The 21,556-nt window shown below is 33.8% G+C and overlaps 1 protein-coding gene across 1 annotated transcript in view; it reads right to left on the minus strand.

The window, feature by feature from the left end:
* Window positions 1–6,709: 6,709 nt before the first annotated feature.
* Window positions 6,710–21,556, minus strand: part of LOC132715012 (uncharacterized) — a 35,735-nt gene continuing 20,888 nt past the window's right edge. The window contains exons 7-24 of the mRNA XM_060697984.1: window positions 19,041–19,259; window positions 18,446–18,676; window positions 17,651–17,869; window positions 17,035–17,274; window positions 16,644–16,690; window positions 16,236–16,446; window positions 15,327–15,551; window positions 14,695–14,907; window positions 14,169–14,381; window positions 13,536–13,751; window positions 12,916–13,143; window positions 11,679–11,891; window positions 10,935–11,162; window positions 10,125–10,331; window positions 9,582–9,809; window positions 9,115–9,239; window positions 8,437–8,533; window positions 6,710–8,185 (exon numbers count right to left, since the gene is read on the minus strand). Of these exons, the coding sequence (XP_060553967.1) occupies window positions 7,929–8,185; window positions 8,437–8,533; window positions 9,115–9,239; window positions 9,582–9,809; window positions 10,125–10,331; window positions 10,935–11,162; window positions 11,679–11,891; window positions 12,916–13,143; window positions 13,536–13,751; window positions 14,169–14,381; window positions 14,695–14,907; window positions 15,327–15,551; window positions 16,236–16,446; window positions 16,644–16,690; window positions 17,035–17,274; window positions 17,651–17,869; window positions 18,446–18,676; window positions 19,041–19,259 (3,617 nt within the window). The 3' untranslated portion in view covers window positions 6,710–7,928. The remainder of the gene's footprint in view (window positions 8,186–8,436; window positions 8,534–9,114; window positions 9,240–9,581; window positions 9,810–10,124; window positions 10,332–10,934; window positions 11,163–11,678; window positions 11,892–12,915; window positions 13,144–13,535; window positions 13,752–14,168; window positions 14,382–14,694; window positions 14,908–15,326; window positions 15,552–16,235; window positions 16,447–16,643; window positions 16,691–17,034; window positions 17,275–17,650; window positions 17,870–18,445; window positions 18,677–19,040; window positions 19,260–21,556) is intronic.

The raw sequence follows: 21,556 nt of genomic DNA on the forward strand, positions 1-21,556 counted from the left end.
TTAAGAATATAAGCTTGTAATATGTATATCCTACTTAAAACATTATCAGGATCAAAAACTCCTTTTGTAACCCAAATATCTACGACATCTTGGCTCTATCTCAATCTATGAAAGTTGTTTTCTGTCAATTTTCTTTACCTCAGGTTTATATGTAAAAATGTGTTAATTGAGTGTTGACCAAACTAGGTTAAAAATATCCAACTTACAAATTTACAAATCCTACTTTTTAAATGGTTACAACATTTCTGTCCCATTAAAAATGTGTCACTTGCTGAAATGTTGAAATTAATAAAGAGCCGTTTTTAGCACATTGTGAACATTACACATGTATGCTGCATGTTTTTTGTGTGTTGTTTTGTATGGAGGCTATTCGTTGCCAAAAATCCAGCCTGGTTGATCTGAGTTGAACAGTTTGTTAATGAAAAAAATACAATTGTATTTCTTTGTATGTAAACTCCGATGTTGCATACTTGGATTGAGTTTGCCGATTTAACATTGTAAACATGTATTTCAACAAAATACATTTTGTTAAACGACAAAACATTAACTGATAGTAGCAATACCAAGTGTTCGAATACTCAAAACAGAAGTTACATTCTTAGCTTTACATTGTCGAACCATCATGATTCAGATCAGCATAATCCAGCTTTACACGCTTTTCAATAGGAGATAAAATAAGCTCCGCCCATTTCCCCGCCCACTAAATCATCGTAAATAAACGTATTTTCCGCTCATTTTCGGTATTTATCGTCGGCAACAAGAAGCGGCGTATAGTTTCCGTTTATCATACCTGTTTAGTTACTAAACATAATTCACTTGCATGATTGCCTACAATCAACATCAGCGGACTTTAAAGGAATATAGGCATATGAGTTTTAAAACGTTGTAGACACCACATTTCCTGGAAAAAGAAACTTAAAAAAACCCCCCCAAAACACCAGGTTACATACTGTCTGAGGTTAAATATTTTTCAAGGAAGTGAAAACTGTTGAAAAGACTATATTCAACGACAAATAAATTTTACTGATGGTATTCCAATTTGCATAGGAATGAGTAACATTTACAGTTAAGCTGCTACCTTACCACTTTCAAATTTTCAAGTCAACATCTGATAGAGATTTTGAATCGACTAATTACTAATACAGACCAAATTCTGGCTGTTGTCTTTCCTAGTAGTACTATTATATTAGTAACCTTAATTCAAGCGTATGGCTTGACAAGAAAAAACTTTTAACAATAGTAAAATTATAACCAAAGTTGTATGTACCCTTTCGTACATAACTTTATTTTTACCATATAATTTCTCATTTTTCCCATTTTGTTTTTCAATAAGTAAAATTTAAATGAGTCCAAATGTATGTATGTTGATTATCAATTTATGTATACCTTGTTTATTTTATCTCTTAGAAAGCCATCACTTACAAAACTTAATAAATAATTCTGTGTAGTATTTCATGTACATAAAAGTAGTTCTCTGTTTTTGATCATATAGACAGCAAATCTAGGTAACAGCTAATGACAGCATGTATACACATATTTTAGAGGTGCTATTAATTCAGCACAATGCATGAAAAGACCTTAACCTACGCCAGCTTACATATATTTAACAATAAAAGGCTAAATCACATCCTATGACTCAAAATACCTCCCAATGGAGGTAAACAGAGTTGCCAGGATACACTGAATATTTATTTAAACATTAAAATGGGACAGATTCACAAGTTTTGGTTATACAAAGGAATTATCGATAGTAAACTTTGCATTGTTTCGTGGTTATACACTTGGTCAAAAATATGAGTTTTTCTACAATCCAACATAGTCCTTTAAAGAAAGAAGGCACATGCTTATTGTTCAGTTCTCTTTATTCGTGTTGCCAAAAGTGCATTCCATGTATCGCATTCTAGTACTATTTGCTGAAGGTAAAAAAAAGGTATGCTTTAGAGTATTGCCGTGGCTCACAAACCCCTATCATTGATATCAAGAATGTGTGTCATTATATATGGGAAACATTTCCTTATGTTATTTCACCAACTTTAGTTTTTGCATATTATTATGCTCATTATCAGTATATACGTTGTTACATTTTTACATTATATCTTAACCAATTTTTGCATTACTTGAATATCCTGTACTAGAATACGTTTTAACAAAATCAGAGGATGTTCAAAGTCAAGATTGATGCAACAGTTTCTATATAATTTGAAATATTTTTGTACCAGCAAGAGTTACCTCTCTTTATATTCTGCTTTCGTGAAATTGGCTCCGCCTATTAATTTTCGTCTATTTCCGTGATAATTCCATATATGGAAGTTGCAAAATCGTTTACAAATGTTAATCGCGTTAGAATGTAAAAGGAAAGTGTGGTGTTGTAAACCTGAGTGTGTCAAGTTGATGCAGTTACATTCTCAACGTCATGATTCACAGCATTAAACGTATTGTGTACGTTCTATCGTTTACATTTCTACATGTCGCAAATTTGAAATTATACATTTATAAATACAGTTTGCAATTTATCTAAGTTGCATGTTAACAGCTTTCATTTTATCAAATCGAGATAATCAAAATGCTTAATACCAGTGCAGTATGTAACTCTCAGATCGACAATTATATTTTTACTAATCTGTTTAGTAGAACCGAAGTATGCATTGTCAAGTTTCAAAGGCTGGATTTTTGGCAACGAATAGCCTCTATAGTTTTGCTTTTATTTGTTGTTTTCTGCCGAAAATAATATCTGCATAATTCATTTTTCAGATTCAATTATAAGTGCAATCAGGTATACGATGATTAAAAAGTCATCTTAAAGTTAAAAGTGTATACTTATCACATTCTTAACAAAAATACAGAAAACAACAAATGTTTACTATCTTGTTTAAAAATAAGTGACTATTTAATCTAAAATTTAAAGTTAAAGTTAAAAACAACAACAACAATAACAACACCATATTTTCATCGAGTCATAACATGTCTGAAACCGTGATATTGCTACGTGTGCTTGCTTTACCATGGCAGCTCTCGAAAATTTTGGAATTCAGCCACGGTTTTGAGATAATTCTACAAGAAGATTATCACATCATTCGATATACATTAGAATTCCGGATACCCTCAAATAAATTTCCAGGATATGTTAAAGTAACAGCAAAGTCATCTATAAAAATATTATTCGTTATAAATCGAGTAATATTTTCTTTTGACCATATATAAAAGTCACGTGGGTTGGCTACATAGTAGAGGTGTTAAAATATAATTGTAATACACCCTTTGTTAGCCATTGAAATAGTATTTAATGTATAAAGGATTTTCAAAAATGGTTATTATTCAGAGCGGGCGCTATGGTGCAGTGGTAACACTGTCTGCCTTGTAATCAAGGGGTCGTGAGTTCGATCCCCAGCTACTCCACTGAACGAATAAAGGACTACAAGACTAACAAAACCAGGACATAGACACAGAATGACGTCAACGATAGATACAAGAGAAGACCTTAACGGAGCAGGAAACAAGTACCGAAAGTACAAGAGCGAAGACGACGACCGATAACAGAAGGAAGAACGGAGACAAGAACTGGCAACAAGCGAATAGAGACGAGGACCGTTAAAAGAAGAACAGAGACAGGGACCGATAACAGAAGAACTGACAACAAGCGAATATATACGTCGACCAATAAGAGAAGAACAAGAGACAGGAACCGATAACAGAATAACAGGACAGGAACCGATAACAGAAGAACTGATAATAAGTGAACAGAGCGGTCGACCGATTACATAACAACTAACAAGACAACGGAGACGAGGACCGATAACACAATAACATAGAAGAATGGAAACAGGGATCGATAACAGAGACGGTAACCGATGACAGCAGAATTGACAACATGAAAACGAAGACCAGGCCTCATTACAGAAGAAGAGACGAGAACCAATGACAGAAGAACGAAGACGAGAACCGATTACAGGACAGGCATTGATAACAGAAGAACTGACAACAAGATAACGGAGACGAGGATTGATAACAGACAGATACAGACGCTGGCCGATAACAGAATAACATAGACGAGACGTGGATCGATAACAGAGACGAGAACCGATGAAAGAAGAACGAAGACGAGAACCGATAACAGGACAGGGACCGACAACAAGACAACGGAGACGAGGATTGATAACATAAGAATGAAGACGTCTCTCGATAACAGAACATTTAACAACAGAGACGGGAACCGATGACAGAAGAATTGACAACAAGAAAACTGCTTACAGTAAAACAGACACGAGAACGGATGACAGAAGAACGGAGAAGAACGAAGACGAGAATCAATAACAGTAGAACGAAGACGATGACCGATAACAGAAAAACAGAGACGATAACCAATAACAGAACATGTAACAACAAAAAAAAACTGAGACCAGGACCGATTACAGAAGAACGAAGATCACGACCAATAACAGAAGAACTGACAGCAGAGAAATGCAACGAGGACCGATAACAGAAAACGAACACCAAAACCCAAGAGTACTCAGAGAAAGGTGCTTTTAATTAATGTATAAAATAATTTTGCATGCACACGTTTTAACCCCCTCACACAAAGCACACTGTGTAAGTAGGCATCTGAGTAGCCACTCTATATGCTTGCATAAAGTACCAGATAAAATATATGAAAGCAGATAGGGCAGGAAAGAGTAGTATAGTACTATCTTTAATATTACTTTTATATTACTATTATATTTGCCTATAGAAAAATGTCTGCCATCTTGGATTTTTCGGCCCTATTGGATTGTTTTTTTTTTTAATTCTGTTTTAGTGTCTAATTAGTTTTTACCTAAACATGCTTTGTGACAAATTTCAGGCTTTTCCTTTCTTTAAAAGTTTTATTTGATCTATCATCCATTTATGAATAAAGAAATTTGGCGGCCATTTTAGTGGTCATTTTAAATGGCCATTTCAATGGTCAAGATCAAGTTTTTCAATCTGGTATCCACCTTTATCGGATTCAGCATACCTTAAATAGGTAAAATACACCAAGATACCACTTGTACTAAAAATGCCTCTAGCATCTTATAGGGAGCCAAATTCTCAAACTCAGTCCTGTCTATTGTATAAAATCGAATCTGCAAAGGAATCAAACAAATGGTGTTTAAACTATTGGCTCGAGAAAATGGTACTCTTTTTGAAAATTTATACACTTTACATATACAGAAAGAACATATTCTATGTCTAGAAAACGACTATGCCATGCGGAAATCTCATTTTTCTTAGGTTAGGGCTTCGGGCCTTATATTATGTAAAGAAGACCCTCCAAACTTGTACAAAATTGAATCTGCATAGAAATCAGACAAATGGTGTGTAAACGTTTGGTTCAAGAATATTGTACTTTTTTTGAAAATTTATACATTTTTTATACAGAAAGAACAAATCGTCGGTCCAGAAAAAGACCATGCCATGCGGAAATCTCCTAGCAATATTTCTTGTGTTAGGGCTTTGGGCCTTCTATTATGTGAGAAAGATCCTCCAAACTTGTTCAAAATTGAATCTGAATAGGAATCTGACATCTGGTGTTTAAACGATTGGTTCGAAAAATGCTACTTTTTTTAAACTTTATACATTTTATATACAGAAAGAACAAATCATCGGTCTAGAAAACGACCATGCCCTGCGGAAATATCCTTGACAAATTTATTGGGTTAAGCCTTTGGGACTTATATTATGTAAGGAAGACCCTCCAAACTTGTACACAATCAAATCGAATCTGTAAAGGAATCAGACAACTGTTGTTCAAACGATCGGCTTGAGAAAATCAGATAACTTGTGTTTAAACAATTTGCTCGAGAAAATGGTACTTTTTTGGGGGAAAGATGTACACTTCATAAATCATCGACCCAGAAAACGACCATGGCATGCGAAATCTGCTGGACATTTTTCTTGGGTTTGGGCTTTTGGCTCTTATATTATGTAAGGAAAACCATCCAAACTTGTACAAAATTGAATCTGCAAAAGAATCAGTTAAATGGTGCTCGAAAAAATGGTGCTTTTAACAATAACTAATGAACAGAAAAAACAACTCGCCTGTCCAAAACAATGACAATGCTACGCGGAAATATCTCACACATTTAGCTTAGGTTATGGCTCTGTGTCTTATACAAGTGCATAGAAGACCCTCCAAACCAATATAAGAACGAATATGCAATGTAATAAGAAAATGGTGTTTTTAACGAAAATATATACATTTGATATTATGAAAGAAGAAATCGCCGTTCATCTCCCCCCCTCCGCCAATAAAAACAAAACAAAACAAAAAAACAAAAACAAAAAACGAAACATGCCACGGCGGGAAATCTCTCGGAATTTTGCTTGGGGGTTAGGGTTTTCTTGGAAATAATATTAGGCTGTAAAGAAGAACCTTTTTCGATTAAAAATTTAAGTGGGTTTATCAACTTCAAATTTTGGTTTTCTTTCTTACGTGGTAGCATTCTTTTTAATTTGGCTAAAGATGGTGCATGACGGTAGAAAATTCATGGTAAGGATCGTGCTCTTAAAGGCGTGTTTTTTTCACAACAACAACAAATCCCATTTTCATAACAGGTATCATTTTGTTCTATTACAAATACGCAACTGTTGTATAAATGCCAATCTTGGTAGTGAGCTTACCTTTCGGTCAGATGTCTTAGCAAGTTTTCTAACTTTGGTTTCATGTTGTGTTATAGATAAAATAACACTGAAGTATAGACAATACTATTTTATTCATTCAATACCTGACATATCCACACAAAATACGGAGGTATATAAAATTATGCTCAAACTGGTCATGCTTTTATCAGTTTAGATGATACGTAAACACTTAATGGGCGATAGGAAGAAAGCACACTCCTTGAAAGAAAGAGTTAAAATGTTTCAATATTTATGTATCTAAATCAATATATATGTACCTTTAAAAGTATTATTACGTCATATCCAGGTAATGGTCGATTGTAACGCTCGAATGAACCATTGCCTGGATGTTTGCAATATACGCATTCAAGTATAGAATATGGTATTTGCGGTCTTGTAAAGAATTACATTAAACTTAGAATTGATTTTATTTAAAGACAAATTCAATTTTCTGTCATAATATGTGATTAAAAATACATGTAATTACTTCATAGAGAATTCTAACATTCAATTTAAAATGCCATATACAAAAGCTTACTAACATAATTATATTTTTTTGAGTGAATAGGTATTTCAGCCTGATAAGCAGAATTTTTTTTTCAAGCAGCAGAACACGTTTCAACGTTGATTTTAATAAAGCAAATTTCTTTCAAAATAACAGTATACACTAATGCTTTTTGCTATTCAAAAGCTTCAATCAGTCAATGGTCAATGACAAAATGAAACGAGACATCATGAAAAAATATATACTAATTTGTTTAAAGATTTCCAGAAATAAAGGTCTTTGGAAGGCATATAACTCGAAATAACAATTTATCAATGATCTTTTATATAGTATCGCATTTGCATCATTTCAAATGATAAAAATACATCATTTACGCCCATATCTATGAACATACCCAAATTTAACGATATATTTAATCAAAAGTGTAGTTGATCATTAAAATTGGCTTCTGCATAACCTAATACTACAAGCATGGTGTTACAGTAGTTACCCACAATTGTTTTGTTACTACCTCCACTTAAGAAATTGGATAAAACAAATTCATGCTGCAAATATCCATAAATGACGCAAAGTAGTATGCAGTTTTTTTTTCTGGAAATATCATTAAAGTACCTACACACCAATAAAGCATGCGGTCCGACAAGGTAACCCGTTCTCATTTTAACGTTGGTTCATTATAAACTAATACACATATTTCAAAATATATAAAAATATATAAATAGGTTTTACAAATGTCTCGTAAGTTATTTAAAGAAAGTGCTAAGACTTTTTTTATATGGCCACATGACTAAATAACACTTCCAGAGCCACCAATCGCTCCGGTGTTCGGGTTGATAGCTTCACATGACCGTGTTGCGTGGTTGTAATATCCGGTCGTACACGTGACGATAGCAACTGTTCTATCTTTGTAACAGACGATATAGTACTCAGTTCCCTCCCTTCCCGGAAATATGTTGCTGCCATCTTGTTTTGCGACACAGCTTGGGTAATTCTGCTCGCAAGGTTCACAGGTGGCGTTGAAACATTGGTTTTCTACATACTCGCCTGGAATTCAGAAGTGGAAACATCCATTTATTGGTAAATCCAGTACTTTAAAAACAATGACATGGAACTTTTCAATTCAGTATGAAATCATATTTTATAAAGAAATTAATTTGTTCTCTTGTCTTTCTTAAAGGAATAGTTTTTATGCAAAATATCTTATTTATCAAATAGAAATACAAATAGATAAAATTTGCATTAGTTCTTATAGTAATAGGATGTCGTCGATATCCATCAATATACTTGTTACTTACAGGGTGCTTTTGGTTCATAGCGTTTATCACACTGAATTTCTGTGAATAGTTGACAACTGGTAGCTCCATACCCAAAGAGTCGAGGATATTTACATTCCTGGATAATAAAGATATAAACCAATATGACGGCAAAGAAGCAAACATGATTATCTAAAACAATTTTTACATTTTACATTTGGTTTATTTAGAGAAAGGACATAATTTGAAATGTTTCTCGTACAAATAAAGATAAATCTTTTCTTTCAGTCATGAATCGTAACAGCACAATTAACTTGATATTTGCAGTTAAAAAGAAAACAAAATGCAATGGAGAGATTCCAATCTAAACAAGTAGAAGAAGTCAAAGTAGAAGTGTTTGTTGATTTGTTTTCCTGGTTTTATTTTTAGGCCGATTGTAACGCATTTTGGTCATATCTCGACAGTCAATCTACCTAGCCAGCTTTCCTTGATAACGTATAAAAATCAAGTACGTTCCTGCGGAAATGACTGACTACTATCCCATATGATATCTGATTCAGCGATGAAAGACAAATAACTGTTAGTCTCAATGTCCGAAAACAATGTCACTTAGAATTCATGCCTCACCCATATTAGATATTTGTAAATATACACTTACATAAAAGCAAGGATGAATGGTCTTGCAAGAATTTTATAATGACAAATAGTGGAAGTTGTTACCTGTAAGTGGGGTATTCCAAGACCAGTCTGGACCCCCATATCACTGCAGTTGTAGTAGCGGGCACAGTGTAATGGATCAGGGATCAATACTGACGGGTTTTCTTGACAGAAGCCACTTAGTACATCTTAAATTGAATAAAATATATCATGCTATAACTTAAGAGAAATGATACTTCTACAAAGATTTAGAAAAAAGTATCAACATCTATTGGTACAAGTAATTAATTTACTAACGTAGTTTCAAAGAATGTAAACAGCCATCGATGATTTTGATAATCTCGTAAATACGTTTTCAACTTGATATTTTGCAAGAACCACGTTATTTTTTTTATTTTTACTAACTTAAAGCCGTAGATATTCTATTCATAAATGATTGTTCAATAACATGCTACAATGTTTTGATATCGCCAGAAATAAAGTTTCTCGTAATTGTGGCTAAGAAATAATAGATTACAAACTATCCTTACTTGCATCAATGACATTGGAACATTCTCTGGTAAGTGGATCAAACAGTGACACTTGGCAGACCTCAACAGCGACTGTTCTGTTCTGGAAACACTTGACGTAATATTGAGAGCTTGGACGGGTGGGGAACGGGTTATTGCCGTCCGGAAGTCCAATACAACTCGGTAGACGCTCGGGACATGGTGTACAGTTGACAGCGTTCTGAAGACACTGAGTTTGTAAATATTCGCCTGTAACATTAGAATAATTCATTTCATTTTATGAAGAATGTTTACAATTTTTACAATACAAATAGGTTATAGTAATATATAGAAAACTAGGCACAAACTTTGTCTCGATTCTTAATGCTCATCTACTTTTTCATGTAAAACTGGTTTAATTCTGAAGATACACGTAAACCTGATTTTTTTTATTGGTATTCTATTTTTATACACGTGACAAAGGTAAAACAAACTTTTGAAACTTTAGACTCAAGGAATAAATCACGGCTTATTCTTTATCATTTCATTTTTTTTAAATAAAGCTTCTACATAATAATATCTTACATGGGGCTTGAGGCTCTCGTCGGGTACCACAATCGACGTCGGAGAAGTTCCTACATGTTTGGTTGGCTTCAAGGAACAGCTGAGGATACCGACATTCTCTAAGATAACTTCCGCCGACGGCTTGTCGGCAGTCATAGTACTGTGCGCAATTGGACTGATGCGGTAAAATTTCTGTTGGGTTTGCACGACAATATTGTGAGGCCATCTCTGCAAAAAAAGATTCATTTATATTTTATTATCATGATAACAAACGTCACCTGACCTGCTGAATTTCTTAAATGGACGTGTAAATCTTCCATTGTTCGGAACTGTTCATTATCGATAAATTGTTGATGATATCAAGATAAAAATAAGTTCCTTGGCCAACAGTATTGGTCCTGGTAACTGCACGGACGGTTGGTTTTTATACCGTTGACAAATGCTAATCACACTTTCGTTTAAAGCATGTTAAGGGTTAAGAAGTGATTATACAAAATATTTTATATGATTTAACCCAGGGAACTTGTAATATTTTTTAGGGTTATAAATTTGTACTTCTTGTATTCTTATAAAATATTACCAATCCCTTTGGATATACCAACGTAAAGAAACATATCGAATATATATAATAACTATTTATGAACTATTATCATTTATATAAAGAATACGGACTGAGAGCGTATTGAATAAAAACTACAATCTTTCAAAATAATCACTTCATTTAATTAAAAGAATTAAGTGGATGATATTTGCATTTCTTAAAAAAAGCATTCATTTCCATCGGAAGAATTAAAACAACTTGAAACAGAGATAGGACGAAATAATACATACGCTCGTTAAGAACAACGTTACATTCTCTCCTGTTAGGGAAGAAAACTCCTACAGCGCACTTCCGGGTGCCGACAGTACGTCCTTGTCTACACTGAATGTAGTCTTCGGTCATTTCCCGGCCAGGGTAGGCATTATTTCCGTCCGGAAGACCACTGCAACTGGGGAATTTCTGATTACAGGGTGTACAACCAGGCTGTCTTGGATCACAGATATTTTGAAGATATTGACCTATAAATGTATTTTTTGTAAAAGAATAAAAAGAGCAAAGGTCAGCAGAAGACCATATAATTATATTTGCTGTCCAAGAACTTGTTCTCAAAACATTAGTTTTGATTTCGGAATGTAATGCCCTCTAACATGTAAAAAAGCTGCTGTATCACACTGATAGACGGTCCTTGCTTTACTCTAAGTATTGCACCGACAGACACATAGAACTAAAACCTAGATATATAAGACTTAATATGCAAAGGACTATTTTTTGCCATTTGTCTTTAAGCACAACATGAGATAAATACGACTTAATATACAAAGGACTATTTTTTGCCTTTTGTCTTTAAGCACAAACATGAGATACATACGACTTAATATGCAAAGGACTATTTTTTGCCTTTTGTCTTTAAGCACAAACATGAGATATATACGACTTAATATGCAAAGGACTATTTTTTGCCTTTTGTCTTTAAGCACAAACATGTAAATATCTAAAATGTTACCAAATTACATCCGTCAACAACGTTCACTTACAAGGCTTCATGGGTTCCATTCGAAGACCGCATGTTACGTTGGTAAATTCTTGACACACTAAAGTCTCCTGTGAAAACAACATCGGATACGGGCACTCTCTTAAGAAGGTTCCTTCAGTGACGCTGGCAGGGGTACAGTCAAAATACTGCGCACAATTGAGAGGGTTTGCTAGAATAACATCCGGGTTCTGCTGACAGAAGAGCTGGATTGAAACTGAAATACAAGTAACATAATCATGATGTAATTTTTTCGAACGTATCATTGGTGTACCCGACATTGTCTTGCTCCTTACAAACTCTCTGAGTTAATGTGGTGTTGTTTGATTCTGAATCTGATTAAAGAATGTCGTAGGCAGAAGTACATGAATTTGGCTTAAAGTTGCATGCCTTCAGATGAGCCAAAATATTTCAAGAAAATTCAACTTGAGAAAAATGAACTAAGATTTTAAGACAAGTAAAAATATTCAAGAGAAAAGTAATAACTTCTACTGCGTTACTTACACAGAAAGGGATATTTTTGCGTATCTTTACTTCTTTTTATATAATTTACATGAGTTGTGAGTGCCGTTTGCAAAATGAAAATTTATTGTCTTTGCTCACTTTACAATATTTTACTTTTTAACACGTTTTCAAAATTTTCATGAAAATTAGCAGAAATCTGTAGATGTGCTGCTTTAACAATGCCTCTTTCTTGCATATCAGACTGGCGTTTCCGTTAGTTTTACCCATGCCGGAAATTTCATCTGGCATGGGGGGTTCCAGATAAGTCGCGTGCTGTACAATGGCACGATAAAGATGACGCCATTTTACCGTTATGAATGATTTTGTAATTCATACGCTGTTGAATGAAAGTAGTTACGGTTGTAATGATATAAATTTTCATTGAAAATAAAGATAAAGAATTTAAAATATAATGGAATATGGTAGAATATGCAAGAAAAAATATCTGACATATGTTTGCGGTTCGGATCGGAATATCCGTCCCTCGGTCACCCGCCCATGGGCGGTAACTCGGCAAGCCTCGTTACCGCCCAATGGGCGGGTCACCTCGGGACGGATATTCCGATCCGAACCGCAAAATATGACAGATATTATTAATCTTTTCACTCCTGCTATCTTATTACCTATATTTGTAACACTTAATGTTGTTGTTGTTTTTTGCTTTTGGCGGTTTTGTGGCGCAGGTCCATCTGTATTTTTACGACACAATTTACAAGAGGAATATAATAACATCTCACCTGAATCTAACCTAGTTGCACAAATACGTCTAACTGGGTCAAAATATCCCGAGCTGCACACACCATCGCCGACTGTTCTTCCGGTCTGGCAGACGACATATCGCCTAGTCATATCCTGACCAGGGTAACTATTGTTTCCGTCTGGTCGGCCAACACAAGACACAAACCTTTCTGAACATGGTAGACAGGCTTGACCACGCCCTTGACAACCGTTAGACATGTAATCACCTGTGAAAAAGTCATCAATGTTATAGCAAGATGCCCTTTGTTATACGTGCCATAAGTTAGTTTTATGTCCCCATTTCTGGAGTTATGGAAACTTTATTAATGCGATAACACCCAGTCTCTGAAGTATGAAGAAATTCTGCGGTACTTAAATAGTAATTGTTCGTATATATTTTTGAATGAATAATTATAGATTTACTGGCCATTTTAAGATATTTAAAAGTGCTCGAGCTATTTTTATATGATGATTTAGCTATATTTCAATTGACTTATACATGTAATTACTTAGATTTGATTTTAAAATCATCTGTCAGTATGTAATTTAATACAAAAAGTAAATTATTAAACAAACAAGGAAAGCAAGTAGAAATGAAAATACAAATATATATACTTACATGGTGATATTGGCTCGACTCGGTTTCCACACGTAACCTCAGTGAAATCTAAGCATGCTTTCAAACGAGGCTCATATAAAGCTGGGTAGGGGCACTCTTGTAGGTACATCTCACCAAACCGGCTGTTGGGTCTCGAACAATCATAGAACTGTCCGCACCGAGTTGGGTGTATTAACTTATCAGTTGGTAGTACGGAGCAAAATATCATTGGATTTGCTGTAAATACGTGTATGCAAATGATAATGTTTAGCTATTTTTTAAATATGAAAAAAGAAGATTATTTTCAACCTAACAATCTTTAAGTACAGCTGGATGTAAATTTAATCATGTTGGAATTTCACCAAATTAAAGTTGCCTCCAGTGATAACGGAATGCAGCAATGATGACAGAAATCTAAAAAAAAACTTTGTTGCTATATTCACATTACGCAAATAAGGACAAATTTCATTTGTCATCACTGCAGCAATCTGATCACCAGCGCGTGCAAAATGATGTGATCTATTGAAACTTAGAAAAGGAATTAAATATAAACGGTTTTTAGCAACCATACAGTGCAATATATGTTTAACTTTGAACTGTGTAATACAACTGATTTTTTTTGAAAACTTGAAAAGAACATGCTTATAAACGTACTCATGTCTTGGCCACATCTGCGTTGATTCGGATCATAGTCGAATTCACAAATCTCCATGCCAATAGTTCTTTCGGATGCACAAACAATGAACTCCTTTCCTCTGCCGGGGAATGTGTTGTTACCATCTGGTAGACCCTTACAGCTTGGCTTCGAAACTTCACATGGAGCGCATCCATTTGGATCGTAACATTGCTGATTTTGAAGATATTCACCTGGAAACCAGAAATATTGTGTCACGTGGTTTGAGCTCATTTGTCACGTGATCTGATGACATATAAGACATAACAAATGGATATCTGTTTGAAATTACAACCACATGTAAGAAAGCTATAAATGAAAGCAATGCACATATATCTTAGAAATTGTGTACATGTATTTTGTTGAAAATCGCCATTTAAGTGAACATCTATCTTAAGCTTGACAGTTATTTTAGTTTCTTGGGGACAGAAAATTCTTAACGTAAAACATAGAAAACGATTGACATATTCTTTTATGTCACAGTGTCATAATGACTGTCATACTTACATGGGGCTTTAGGTTCAGGTCTTAGGCCACAAATTACTCTCTCAAATGCGTGACATGTTTTATCAGATTCCGAATACAGCTGTAAATACGGACATTCCCGAAGGTAGTTTCCGAACATCGTATTCTGTTGACGGCAGTCGTAAAATTGAGCGCAATTCGCTGGATTGCCAATCAATGCATTTGGATACACGGAGCAATACGGAGCTGGGTCAGCTGTAATAGAAATATTCATTTTTATTTTTCTAAGATAAGAACAATATATCTTAAGCAATGAAGGAAGTACATATATCGGTTTTGGACATGGGTGTTTGACGTTTATTTACTTTCCGTGTATTTTGTTTACAAGACGCCATCAATTCACTTTTTCTTGCATTACATGAAGATCCAAAAATATTATCAGAGCTAAAGTCTTAGAATAAGAAAAATATTCATTTTCTACACATGATAGAGTAATAAACGAGCAATTAAAATATTTAGCAAAAGAAAATATTGAACTATGTGTTCTGTATAGATATGAAGTCACAATTCAGTTTTAAAGACCTTATAAATATTTGCTGTCTTCCTCAGCTTCCCTCAGCTTCTTTGGCTTTCAAATTTAGAACTAAATATTAAGTGTGATATTAGATAAAAACCTGGGTCAAAAGAAATCTGACATCCTCCAAGCGTCTGATCATATATGCCGTTTCCGGCGCACTTTCTGACCTCAATGGTTCGTTCGTCCAAACATATTTTATATTCTGAAGGGCGTCCTGGGATGCTGAAATTTCCGTTCATGTTGCCTTTACAGCTGACGTACCGGTCGCGGCACGGGAGACAAGCACCGACGTCCGGACATCGGAGATTAGCTTCATATTCACCTGAAATATATATATATATATATATATATATATATATACATGTATATATAAATATTATTTCATCAATTTTGATCTGAAATGTTAAGATTTAAAATGTCTTTTCTTTTACGTAAATGATACTTTTAATTAAAAATACACCATGAACGCTTCGAAATATTTTTTTGTCGCTTTTTTGCCTTTATTGTTTAATTGTTTTTTCCCGGCCATTCGAAACTTATTCATAAAAAATAACGAAGAGAGGAGTTTGTTTGTCGGTAAAATATCTTATAATTTTTCACACAACACAAATGTTTTAAAATTACTTATTGAAATCATTTTTTTTTTCAATTTAAAATTTGAATTTAAATTTAAATTCCAACTTTAAGTAACAAGTTTGTATTGCAAAATGGCCTCGAAAAACAATGTTCATCGCTTGTTTCGTTCCCCCACTGAAATTCCCCATTAGAGTTGTTATACTTAAAAAAAACCTTCAATGTTATAAATTTTAAATCTTTATTATATACAAAAAAAACTTATAAATTGTAGAAAATATAACTTTATATCTTAACTATCAATTTCGACCCAATCAATATCGTCGTACAAATTAACCTTTTATCTTTGGTTTCTGGAGCAATGTCTTCTGTATTTTAAAGATACATTGCTTCAAAAGATTGCTAACAAAAATGTGTTATAGTATAAACTTACATGGATCGATGGGCTCAAATCGACTTAAACAGTTCACCACATTATACGGTAAACAGCTCTTTAAGTTTTCATCAAACAGTTGTGGATACGGGCACTCTTTCTTGTAGTTTCCAAGACCGGTGAGTTGGGCGGCACAGTCGACATACTGGGCACATGATAGGGGGCTGGCACAATGTCTGTCGGATAGCTGTGCAGTATCGCAGAGGATTGTCTAAATAGAGAGAACTTGAGATTTGATATAAACAATTACATATACATCAATGCACTTGTGAATTTGACTTACTTTATTTGTTAACATTTTAAGTTTTTTTCTTTTTCTAAATGTTGCCACAGTTGCAGAGGACAACCTTTCGTCAGTTACCCAAGACTATCGACAGTTACCCACGGTATTATATATTCCGTACATACGGAGTACGGTATATACCGCGGGTAACTGACGACGAGGCCTACTGTGCCTTTCAATATGTAATATATTAAACTATAGGACAGTAATATACATTTATTGTTGTTATTATTTTTTATTTTGTATGGTCAATGTTAATTATTAACGAATATTGCTATTACTCAATGTCAAAAGGTATTTTAATCAGACTTGAAAGAATAAAAAATGAACCCCCTTTGACATTTTAAAGGCGTATGCTAGGGTTACATATAGACAGACATATAGAACAAAATTAATTTGTTTGAACTTTACATGATCTTAGAATATGATAACAGCATAAGTCTTTAAGGTGAAGTAGTGGGCATCTCACAATTCAATACTTCAATAAAGAATAGAAATAGGCATACAATGTCTTACTTATGTCAAATTCTGGACCCGGCGGTGGAGCCTTGCAAGTACGACTCAGAGGATCAAACTTTCCACCGATACATTCCCTGACAAACAGTGTCCTCTCATCTTGACATACAATGTAGAAATTATCACGACCAACGAAAGATTCGTTGCCGTTCTCTAGACCATTGCAGCTTGGAATTCTTTGTTCACAGGGGAGACAATTGTTTGACCCGTCTTGGCAGACTTGATTCTGTAAATATTCACCTGAAATGAAGGAAAGTTCTTAGTCAGTTTTACGCGTAAAAGTTCAATTTAGATTGATTATGATTTAATATTAGGAAATGTGCAGTTAATATCAAACTATACGCAGCATGACAAAATAAATCAAGAGTAGATTTTACATCAACTAGCTGTCTCTTTTTTATATGAAGCAAAGCATACTTATTTTTTTCATATACATTCACTATACTTATAACTGTCATCTAAGCTTGTCATTAAAATTTCAACAAAAAAAAAACAACCCCGACGCTTATCTGTCTACTAATGAAAGATCTAATTATTTTTAAAAGATGTTTATGAACATAAACATTTTATAGTAAAATTGTACTAAAGATATGAAATATGATGAAAATATACATACATGGTCCTTTCGGCTCAAATCTGAAAGTACATTGGACGGTCTGGTAGGGGTCACAGGTCAGAGCGTCCAGATTGAAGAGTTGAGGATACAAACATTCCTGAAGGTAGCTGTTACCGCCAGGTGTCAGTGCGGCGGTGCTACAGTTATAGTAACGAGCGCAATTGGTGTAGTGTGGAATGATCCCTGATGGGTTCTTCGTGCAAAAGTCTTGGATTGAAACTGGAACAAGAACATTTGTTATTAAGTAAAGAAGGTAATAAATATCACACAAAATTACTCAAGACCCTTCTCCTAAATTTTTAATATTAATTAATTTATGATTGTTTTTTTGTAACTGACCAATGGTGGTTAAAGACAATTATATTTTCGTCTGCCAAAAAATGACTACGCGCGTGATTTTCTTTCTTTTTTTCTTTCTTTTTTTTGAGTCTGAAATTTATGACAAAGTTATAAATCATGATATATAAACAACATACATGTTTTTGTACATTTACAATTATGACGTGATGTATTTTGAAAACAAAAACATCAGCAACATACAAGAAATGCAAAACGAAGCAAAAACATTGTTTTCATATTCTTTTATGTTTTTGCTATATCAAATATGTAAGTAAAATTCATCAAATAAGTGTGACATTCCCTTAACGCAGGCCTTCCATTTTAGACATCTAATTCCACAATTAATTAAGACTGGCTTAAGCTGAAGCTTGAGCCTTGTTAACTTACAGCAGTTTCCGGTTCCTCTTTCAAATGACTGGCTTAAGATGAAATATAAGATATTTATTTATAAATTACCTGGATCCAACTCCGTGGTGCAAGCTCTTAAAGTAGGGTCATACACTCCAAATCTGCAAATTCCTACTGTTTGAGTTCTCTCCCCTAGGCATGTCATATAAAAGGGAGATAAATCTCGCCCCGGGTATGTATTGTTGCCATTTAGCATACCGACGCAACTTGGAGAACGCTCAAGACACGGCAACGCGCATAGTGGACCTTCACACTTGGTAGTTGTTGAAAGGTAATCACCTTGAATATATCATTGAGTCAAATTTTGATGCAAAGTATACAAAATTTAGTACAGATTTAGAGTTTTATAAAACATGTACATTTGGCAAAATAAGATCTTAAGTGAAATCTTAAAAGCATGTGCAAGAGGTTAAAAAGAGCTATTAAATATTATTAAAAAGAAAAAGTTACAGAATACAAAACGTACTTTAATGGATTTTCTTTGTACCTTTATAGTTATGAATTTCTAACTCATTCTGACCACGACAGTTACACCTGCTCTTAATAAAAAAGCTAGAGTGCTTTAAATATACAGTAAATTTAGCTTTATCCAAAGAAAAAAAATGCACGTCACAATTTTGGCTTAGCGTTCGTGATAACTTACATGGTGCTTTAGGTTCCATTCTTGTCCCACAATTCACCATTTCGAAGTCGTCACACATCAATGTTTGTGAGTTGAAAAGTAACGGATAATCACACTCCGCCTGATATTTCACGAGACTTGGCTGTGTAAACATTTGGCTGCAGTTGAAGTAGCGTGCGCAGTTGTCTGGATCCGGAATTATAGCATTAGGATTTTGTTGGCACTGGCGGGCAATCAATCCTGCAAATCAATGAAATCATTGACAATTAAGAAATGTGACGAATGTGGGCTTTGACAGGGTTATACAATAATACAAAGGTAGTTCAAGTAATTATACTTTATATTTACTTGGATACCAGCTAAACTGTTATATAGACGTTTGTTTTTGCTTGCAAACCTTTGTCAAGTACTGTTTGTGCTTATTGTAAATCCGCCCTGAACGAAATCTACAGGGACGGACATAAGCACAGTCAAGTACAGTTTAGTAAAGTTTGGTTTATTGTATTTCACTTGGGTAAATTATGGAAATTGAACACTGAATTATACACTGTATGTTTTGAGTACATGTACGTAGTACCATAGGAACTGGGGTACGGGAACGCAGATTGCGACTTATATTTCCGATCCTGTTACCCTTTTTTTTTAAATGTTACTTTTATATCTTAATATATTTTCGTATTATCAGAAAATGTGACCAATGAGAATATGATATGAATTTACCATGATCTGCTCGCCTAAAATATCGTTAAGTAACTTCTGAGTGGGCATATAGTTAATAATATTGGAATATGATTCTTATTTGAAATATCTCTCTCTTTTCTACTTGTACGCACAACAGAAGGAACATGGAGTTTTTGCTCTTTATAACAAACAAAGTAAGAATTCTAATGAATATTACAAAAATATTCTTATATCATTTTTAGGCATCTTCAGTGTATTAGTTCAATTTACAAAAAAGAACAATACTCAAACATATTAGAGCTGTCATGCATCTTGGTGAGTCAACATTTTTTCTCTCTAAATATTGAAGAAATTTTGAAGAAAATATGATCTAAGATATGATATGTATAAAACACTACTTAAGTCACACTTATAGCATGTTTAATGCAAAATATAACACCACTTACTTCTTTATCAACAGGTTTTTTTCTACAACGTTACTTGCGGAGTAAGGGCTCTTTCAGCATATTTGACATATCATAAGTAATGTCTTGGGATAGAAAGTGTGTTATGGTTATATAGCTGAGCTTTAATCATTGTGTTTGTACACTTGACATAATTTTTACTGTTTACAATATTTTTATATTCAATCTTGATAAGAAAAGTCGTCCGAATCTGAAGGCGCCGAATCTGAAGGCGCGCAAATGGTAAAATCTATGTTTATAATACAATACTGAACACTTTATCAAACTTAATTCGTACACTAAACGATGCTTCCTCAGTTTTAACTTTGTATTAGATACTATGAGGTTATTAAGCATTGATGGGTATAGTACAATACTAAATTCTATTGGACGAGTATACAGCTGCTGTCAGAACTATATTGGACGAGGCTCTAACCGTTTTGAAGGTGTGTACGAGTCCAGTAGTATTGGATATGTATTGACATCTTTATTTCACACCACCTTTTCTGACATTTTGTCAAAACTTTGTTACTACGATTACAATAAGAATTTTATAGGGATTTTTGGACAATCAAAAATGAAAACGAGGCTAGATAAAGTACGATATGCATTTGATGAAGAGATGAAGACATTTTGGAGTCTAAAATGTAAACGAGGCCATATATGGTGTGATATGGATCTGATAATGTTTTGGAATCTGGAAATGTAAACCACGTGGTGCAAACGCTAAAGGGGTATTGGTTATATTTTTATAAGGTGTGAGATATAAACTACAAGTTGATCTATATATCACTATTAAATATCTTTTTCACTCCTTAGTACACATGTTTCTCCGTTAATCAAGGAATGCATCTCTACAGCACTTTTGTTCACAATTGATCAATAATTAGAATCAATGTCAGTATCACAAGTCAAATTTTCAAAACATGTATCTATATGATTTTTTTTTATTTTCATAGGTTTGATATTAAATGTGAACAATATACTTAAAGGACAGTATTATTCCTTGTGGTTTGTTCACTTAGGATCAAGGTCAGTATCATAAGTCAAATTTTTAAAAATATCTCTATGAATTTTTAGTTCTAATGTTTGATATTGAATGTGAACAATAAATATACTTAAAATACATAAAATGATAATTTTCATAAATATTTTATTGAATGTCTTTTAAGAATTAATCCAAATATTGATATTAATCTTCTGGTTGATGCTTAACATGGGGCCATTATTTAGTACATGTATTGTTATGTTATGCCCCCAAAAAGTGAAGTTCCTGTTCAATATGGAAATTTGTTTTAAAAGATTTCTTAAAATGTTCAAACTTGTTTTGACTTTTTAATGCTGTCAGTCTCTCTACTCCATTTTTTTTCTTTGGAACTATTGAGACTAGTTTACTTATATTACAACTTCATA

The sequence above is a fragment of the Ruditapes philippinarum genome, unplaced genomic scaffold (assembly GCF_026571515.1).
Source record: "Ruditapes philippinarum isolate M1 unplaced genomic scaffold, ASM2657151v2 ctg173_1_1_1_1, whole genome shotgun sequence".
NCBI lineage: Eukaryota > Metazoa > Mollusca > Bivalvia > Venerida > Veneridae > Ruditapes > Ruditapes philippinarum.